Source organism: Hordeum vulgare, chromosome 5H (genome assembly GCF_904849725.1).
Source record: "Hordeum vulgare subsp. vulgare chromosome 5H, MorexV3_pseudomolecules_assembly, whole genome shotgun sequence".
In the NCBI taxonomy this organism is placed as follows: domain Eukaryota; kingdom Viridiplantae; phylum Streptophyta; class Magnoliopsida; order Poales; family Poaceae; genus Hordeum; species Hordeum vulgare.
In genome coordinates, this window is record NC_058522.1 from 502,109,006 (window position 1) to 502,117,169 (window position 8,164).

The window sequence follows — 8,164 nt, forward strand, 5'->3', positions numbered from 1 at the left end:
GGTGGCAAGGGGAGGGAAGCGGAGGAAGGTCGTGGTGACGGCGGCACTAGGTCTTCCGCGCGAGTCGGCCTGAAGGAGTGACACGGGGACTTTGGAGGATTTTTTTTTTGTGTGTGGGTAGTTTGATTCCTAGGACCCATAGAATTATTTCCCCTTAGGATTCATTTGCCACCTACTCTTTAAAGATAAGTCTTTAAAGATATTTTACTAGGAGTCTATATATGGAGCAAAATGAGTGAATCTACACTCTAAAGTATGTCTATATACATTCGTATGTAGTCCACTAATGAAACCTCTTTAAAGACTTATATTTAGGAACGGATGGAGTATTACATAGTAATTTTTTCACCCACTCCATCCCGTTTGAAAGAATTGTATGGTATGATTCTTATGCGCACAATCAAACGTCATTACAATAATCTCGTAGTCAAAGTGTCATGCCAGCCTATTCCTATGTTATATTTTGCTCCTATTCATGCGGTTTGAAAATCATGTGAACCAAAGAGGCCCTTGTAATTATTCAAGGTTTTGATTACTCGGTTGCTTATAGTTTTCGATTTGTTTTCCGCTTCCATCACCTTCTTCACCATCTGCATTGCCATCGCCGTTTCACTCTTAACCTTTTGTCTGGCTACATTTTTCAACTTTGTGACCTAATATTGAATATTATGAGTAAGTATGTGTACCTCGAGTAATCTCCACAGCATATATGCACTTTGGGCACGTATAGTCTGAGCGTACCATGCACGCAGAAGCTTAATCTGAGCGTACCATGCATGCATCCCAAATGATTTGGACTTGGTCGCTCCTGCTTCTCCAAGTACAACAGATTCCAATGATGATTCGACGGTCACGCAAGAGGCCTGACCAGACCAGCTGCCACTTCACCTGCTCCCCCTCCCTGGAGTAGTTTCTTCGTCTATATAAAGGTGGCCGATCGACCAGATGTATCTCATCACCACCACCACAAGGTACCAAGCCATCAACTCTCTCGCACACTGACCGCGTCACTGGAACACCACCGTACCTCAGCTGCAGCAGCTTGTCCTGCCACTGCCATGGACCGCGCCACCATGGCCCTGGCCTTGCTGCTGGCGACACTACTGGCCGCCTCCGCTGAGGCCACCCCCGTCAACAAGTCCTGCGTCACCGGCAGCGCCGGCGCCTCCGTGAGCATCGGATACGGCGGAGCTGGCGCCAGTGCCGGCGCCGGCGTGTCCCTCGGCGCCGGCTGCCCCCGCGCAGAGGAGATCGTCCGTGCGGCCGTCGAGCAGGCCGTGGCCGCCGACCCCCGCATGGCCGCCTCCCTCCTCCGCCTTCACTTCCACGACTGCTTCGTCAACGTACGTACTCAGAAGAGCCGCTGGCCTAGCTCTTCCGGCGCACGTTCTCTCTCTAGTCTCGCCATTGTGAGTGTGTTGTTGCTTGTCATGCAGGGCTGCGACGGCTCCGTGCTCCTGGACGACAAGCCGTTCTTCGTCGGCGAGAAGACGGCGGGGCCCAACGCCAACTCGCTGAGGGGGTTCGAGGTCATCGACGCCATCAAGGCCGAGCTCGAGCTGGAGTGCCCGGAGACCATCTCCTGCGCCGACGTCCTCGCCATCGCCGCCCGTGACTCCGTTGTCGTCGTATGTTACCCTGCTTGCTATACCCTGGTTACGGCGTGCACGCTCGATCAGCTCACGCTAACGATCACTAATGGCTGGCCGCCGCCGCCGGTGCAATGCATGCAGTCTGGTGGACCCAGCTGGGAGGTGGAGACCGGCCGCAAGGACAGCCTCACGGCGAGCCTGCAGGCCGCCAACAGCAACCTCCCGGCGCCGACGTCCGGCGTCGCCACGCTCGTGCAGAAGTTCACCAACGTCGGCCTCACCGCGAAAGACATGGTCGCCCTCTCCGGTAATATATCCCGTCGTTGAATCGTTAGAGAGGGAGTATATTGTTGTAACGCGCACGACGACGATCACAGGCGCGCACACCATTGGGAAAGCACGGTGCACGACGTTCAGCGCGCGGCTGGCCAGCGTGGGCGTGTCGGCCAAGGACAGCGGGTTCCTGCAGTCGCTGCAGCAGCTGTGCGCGGGGTCGGCCGGGTCGGCGCTGGCGCACCTGGACCTCGCCACGCCGGCCACCTTCGACAACCAGTACTACATCAACCTGCTCTCCGGCGACGGCCTGCTGCCGTCCGACCAGGCGCTGGCCGCGCCCTCCGGCTCCGGGGCGGAGGACGTCGCGGCGCTCGTGTCCGACTACGCCTTCGACGCGGCCCTCTTCTTCGACGACTTCGCGGCCTCCATGCTGCGGATGGGGAGGCTCGCGCCGGCCGGCGGCCGTGCCGCCGGCGAGGTCCGCCGTAACTGCCGTGTGGTGAACTAGCTAGCTAGCCAAGGTCAGGTCGATTAAGCAGAGAGGCTTAACGTGCTAGCATTGGACTTGAGTACGTAGGTCGATATCTGTATTGTGTAGTGGCTTCAGTTAGTTTGATGTTTTCCATCGCGTCGGGAAATAAACTGCTACTCTTGATTCTAACGATGTACTATGATGTATGGTCTACTGATGTGCGACGTCTTGGCTTGTTAAAATAAAAATAAAAAATTGCCAAAAATCTTTGGATCAACGAGTATTCATCAAGATAGTAGTACAAGGAACACTAAAAATAAAAATTGCACATATGTCTGCGATCCACCTAGCGACAGACGTGTTGGAGGTGGGTTGAGTTTTATTGTGCTCCAATTAACCTTTTCATGAAGTCATCTGATCTATGTGAACATCTCCGTTACAAGAGACCATTGCTTGCGCTAGCTGCCACACAAGAAACACATCCACCCACACACTACAATAATCATCTGATATTCATCGGATCACCTCGTCAGTGCACACGGAAAACAATGATGGCGAGGCCTGATGGCATGCCTCGCGTAATAAGCTGGTGTTAGCATCTCCAAACGCGTCCTCAACGGGCCTTCCGGCCCATTTTTTTCCACCCGCAGGTGAAAAATGATTCGGTCGCGTCTTTAAGAGCCCATTTTTCGCCAGCTCGAGTCAAAATTGGTCCCGACGGTACCAGCCCAAACCCAACGCGTTGGGGGACGCCCGGGGCACCGGCCGAAAGGAAATGACGCATCGGGCCCTTCGTCACGCAAAAAAAACATTTTCTTTTCTGAAACTGCCCCTTGCGCACCACACCTTCCCGTCATCGTGTTGATTCCGGCGCCGATCCATCTGCCTACGACCGCTACAACCCGGCGGTTTTGCCCCCTGCCTCCCCCTTCCCCTGCGCTTCGACGGATTTTGCTGGCGCTCCAGGCACGTGCGCAGCCACGCGTCCGCCACGCTCGCCAGATGTTTGGCGATTTGCCTGACCTATGGACTCTGACGACGAGGAGGCGTTCGCGACACTGCTGGTGGAGGAAGCCGATGCCGACGCCCAAGATGAAGAACACCTCATGGTCCTCGCCTCTCTGGCCGGCCTGTTCGCGAGCAATGCAGAGCCATGGCGAGGTGGCTCGGCGCCGGGCCGGCTGAAGGCAAAGCAGAGGCATTGACTGAAAGGATATTGCTTGCTCTACGCCGACTAATTCGCAAGCGCTCCGCTGCACGGCGACAAAGTATTCCTGCGTCGTTATCATATGAGCCGGAAGCTCTTCCTCAGGATTGTGAATTCCATCAGGGAATTCGACACCTACTTCAAGTGCAAAAAGGATTGCACCGGCACACTTGGATTCACCTCGCTCCAGAAATGCACGACAGCTGTGAGGATGTTTGCGTATGGAGCTCCCGGTGATAGTCTGGAAGACTATGGATGCATGGCCGAGTCCACCACCAATGAGTGTTTCTACAAGTTCTGCAGGGCAGTGGTGGCAGTTTTTGGACCTCAATATTTACGATCACCCAATGGTGAAGACACTGCTCGGATCCTAGCACAGAATGCAGAAAGAGGATTTCCTAGGATGCTTGGAAGTATCGACTGCATGCATTAGAAATGGAAAAATTGTCCATTTGCTTGGCAGGGGATGTACAAAGGCGCCAAAGGAGGTTGCAGTGTGGTACTTGAGGTAGTGGCCACACATGACCTCTGGATTTGGCACTCCTTATTTGGTATGTCAGGAACTCGCAATGACATCAACGTACTGCAGTGCTCGAATGTCTTTGCCAAGCTTGTTGAAGGTCATGCTCCTCCGGTTAACTACGAGGTCAATGGACACCACTACAACAAGGGATACTACCTAGAAGATGACATCTATCCGAGATGGTCTACAATCGTGAAGACTATCTCAAATCCTGCACCAGGAGGCAAGCACTCCTATTTTGCTAAGCGTCAAGAAGCTTGTAGGAAGAATGTCGACCGGCATTTGGTGTGCTTCAAACTCGTTTTGCTGTTGTCCGGTACCACGCTCAGACCTGGTCGAAAGATTAAATGTGGAAGGTCATGACTAGTTGTGTTGTCTTGCATAACATGATCATTGAGAGCGAGCAGGAGGAGCCAGTGTTTGACACTGAACCATATTACATGCAAGGTCCTCTTGCCCAAGCTGATCACCAGCTACTGGCAACCTGGACTGCCTTCCTCAACATGCGTCACGAGATCCGAGATCCACAGGTGCATCACCAACTGCAGCACGATTTGGTGGAGCACCTACGGAGGCTGAAGGGCAACGCCTAGCTCTTTTTTGATTTGTATTGACTTGCTAAACTATTTTTTTCATTTGTATTGATTTCTGTGATGAACTATGGGATAAAAGAACAACTATTGTTGTTCAATTTGTGCTGAAAAATGTCGAATATGGGCCAAACTTGCGCCAAAACTGGGCCGAAAGCGATGGCTCACGGGCGCCCTTGGGTGGGCCGTTTTTTGCGCCGGAGGATCCCCAGCCAGTGCTCTTTCGGACCATTGGGGGCCGAACGGTTGGAGATGCTCTTACTTGTTGGACTGGAGCTTGTGGTGGGCGCCATGGTCATTCATCTTCCCCTTACAACTTCAGATGCCCCCCTTACTAGGATTGGACGCCTTACCAGCCCGAGGTCCCAGAAACACAATAAAGACTTGTTCAGTTAATCCCCACCATAAGTGGTTGGATTTAATCCCTTCCAATTCCCTTAAAACCCCTTGAAATCTTATGGAACCAAACAAGTCCTAAACGAACGTTGTTGGGCACTCGTTGGAGGTGTCCACATCATCAGGAATGATTCACAATAGTGTGCATGGGTTGGTGGCGAGGAAAAACACATCACGTGACGTCTCGTTGGCCCAGTAGCAGGTTGTGATTGGCTCTTGTACGTTGCTGACCATGCTAGCTTGTTTAGGAGTGAAGGAAATGTCTCCGTCAAGTTCAATATATTGCTTTTTTGGAAAAGGAGGAACAGATGCCCCGACCTGTCCAATACATTGTTGACCGCGATGATCCCCTCGAAGATGGAGGCAACCAATCACGCGACACATAGTTGAGTGACAGAGGGAAAATGGGAAGATGGACGGAATGAGTCAACCTAGGCTCGATTTCAAGACTCTCATGGTCGCCACCCACGCCACGTGCACACCACCCCGCTTCAGTTGTTGTTGCTATTGCTTCCAGAGCTCTGCATGGAGAGGACTATGCCCGGCCAACGGAAGGCCCTCCTTGGCCTCTTCCCTGGAGCAAATGACCACCTCCTCCACTTCAGATCCCGTTTCATGAATGAACAAAATGACCATTTCTTTCGTCATTATTCATGTTTTTTCTCTTCTATAATTGTTAGTTGAAGCTGACTTTTGTTATGGTGGATTAATTCGCTTGATTTTTGTGATAGAAATGGTATTAAAAAGACTAGTAACTTAGTAGGCATGTGCAGTTTGTTCCCTTTCGTGGTGTGTTATATGCTGAATTAATTTATTTGTTCTGTAATAGAGAGGGAGCAGTGAGTTTTGCTGGTTTGTTTCCTGAAGGGATCGTTGTTTCATTTTGAATCTTGCATTAGTTCGTTGAAAGTTATAAACTTTGGTTGATTTCAAGTGTAGGAGTACAATCAAAATGTGTGACAACAAAATCTATCACTTGCGATCACAGGAACCGGACTGGTCACTTTACCATTTCAGTTTGGTGACTATGTTCTTAGGTGCTATGGTGCAATAGACGGCAACTGTGATTCACTCCTAGTTGCAATGCATAGATTTTTCATCCGGTGCAACATCTACCATTTCTGGACTTCTCGAACAGCAAGACACCTTCTTAAACTTTAACCACTTTTGTGGGCGCTTTATGTGTTAACCAAACTTTTGTTTGTACTAAATGTAGATATGAAATTGGTCTTGATAGACGGTTGTAAGCAAACTCATGTTGTACTAAATGTTGATATAAAAAGTTATGTTGGATAATTCTCTTTCATCCCTCTAAGTTGATAAATACCATTTGTAGGAATTATTCACATCGTCTTTAAGTAGATGGTTTAAGTACATTTGTAATTAGTTGTTATACGTGTTGTCAAGATGGTATATTTTCTGTTTGTGAAATGGTGTGGAAAATGTGTTCTTTCAAGATTCATATTTTTTGCTATCCTCTTGCATCACAAAACGTAGCATTTCTATCCACAATAAAAAAAACATGAGCTCTAACTTATACTACCGTTGTTGCATATTAAGTGTCACTCAAACGTATGTATGTAGCACTGAAATGCGTCTAGATACATCTATTTGAGTGGCAATTAATATGGGACGGAGGGAGTACCATACTAAATATATACTAAAAGACTTAATTCATGTGATTTTTCCACTTGTTGTTGATGAATTTGTCAAAAATTAAATTATATACATGTGTATACTTCTTTTTGTTTGGATACTTTTCTTCTGAGCTATAAGCTATATGTTGAAGGTTTAATGTGTAATTTAACAATGATAATATGTTTTTGTGCACTACCCAAATATCAATCAGGTTATGTAGACATGTAGGATTCAATTGGCAATAATATAGCATGTGGCCACACATTTTCTCCTCCAGAGAGGCGGTTTGAATCTTTCAACATTGTGTGTCATGAACAAATCCAGGTCTGCTATTTTGATGTAATGATTTAGCTCTAAGGCAAACGACCCAGAGGATCCGGCCTATGAGGATAAGTAGGCGGCCCAAGGACCCCCTAATTCCGGACTCCCTCAGTAGCCCCGGAACTAGCCTCCAACGCCGAAATCTTCCTCCGTTGATGACGTCATGGGAGTTTTGGTTTGCGAGGCGAGTTCCTCCTTTGTCCTTTAACCGAAGATAGTTTGGTTACCGATGACTCCTTCTCCTTTAAAGTCATATATATGTATATAGGAGGTAGTTACCACTAGGTGGTAGACACCATTTTCCATATATATATATATATATATATATATATATATATAGGCCTACCGTTTTACAACAAGCGACATCTTTACTAATTTGAAAGGCCGCGGTTGGCCAGGGCCCTTTTTTTAACGAACGGGTCGAGACCGTTTTGTTGACACATCCCATCATGGAGATCGTGCCCCTATTTTATAGGGATGTGGTATATGGTTTGGGTTTATCCCACACACCCATAATCACGATTTTATTGGAAAGTGGCGTAAATTACAATGTAGCTGTGAGGCCTTTGGTATTCTGGCGAGTTATAAAAGGTAAAAAACTGCCACCTCGGCCTCCTCACGCACCTCAGATCTCGCTCACCATCGCCATTCCGTGCTCCCAGATCTCTAGCACCCCATCTCTCCTTCTCCTCCCGAGCTTTCGAATCCCCTCACTAGTCCGGCAATGGCTAGTGCCGGTACCAAGTGCAAGTGGGAGGTCTCCTCGGTATCCAAAAAGGACATTTTGAAGCTCATGAGCTGCAACTATCTTCCAGAGAACATATCCCACCGTGCGCCGAAGAAGGAACAGGTTATCCCCAGTCCTAGAGATGGGGAAAGAGTAGTTTTTGTTCCTCATTTCATTAGAGGCTTAAGTTTTCCCCTTCACCCATTTGTTCGGGGGATCATATTTTACTATGGGCTTGACTTCCACGATCTCCTACCAAACTCCATCACCCATCTTTCCTCTTTCATCACCATCTGCGAGGCCTTCTTGCGTGTTCAACCCCACTTCAGCCTATGGATGAAGGTCCTCAACGTCAAGCCCAAGGTCGTTAACAGCGAGCATGCCGACCGAGGAGGGGCGATGATAGACAAGCTCAATGGGGC

The 8,164-nt window shown here is 49.1% G+C and overlaps 1 protein-coding gene across 1 annotated transcript; it reads left to right on the top strand.

Moving 5' to 3' along the window:
* The first annotated feature begins 1,058 nt into the window (after nucleotides 1-1,058).
* LOC123451950 (peroxidase 40) lies at nucleotides 1,059-2,376 on the top strand. The gene is made up of 4 exons (XM_045128518.1): nucleotides 1,059-1,343; nucleotides 1,437-1,628; nucleotides 1,734-1,899; nucleotides 1,970-2,376. Exons 1-4 carry the CDS (start codon nucleotides 1,059-1,061, stop codon nucleotides 2,374-2,376), a joined length of 1,050 nt encoding a protein of 349 aa, XP_044984453.1.
* Nucleotides 2,377-8,164: the final 5,788 nt, after the last annotated feature.

What these genes read in the sequence shown, in the direction of transcription:
- LOC123451950 (XM_045128518.1), top strand. Translation starts at nt 1,059, where the DNA reads ATGGACCGCGCCACCATGGCCCTGGCCTTGCTGCTGGCGACACTACTG. An exon ending in TCCACGACTGCTTCGTCAAC is followed by an intron (nt 1,344 to 1,436) that starts GTACGTACTCAG and finishes CTTGTCATGCAG; the next exon opens with GGCTGCGACGGCTCCGTGCT. An exon ending in AGACATGGTCGCCCTCTCCG is followed by an intron (nt 1,900 to 1,969) that starts GTAATATATCCC and finishes CGACGATCACAG; the next exon opens with GCGCGCACACCATTGGGAAA.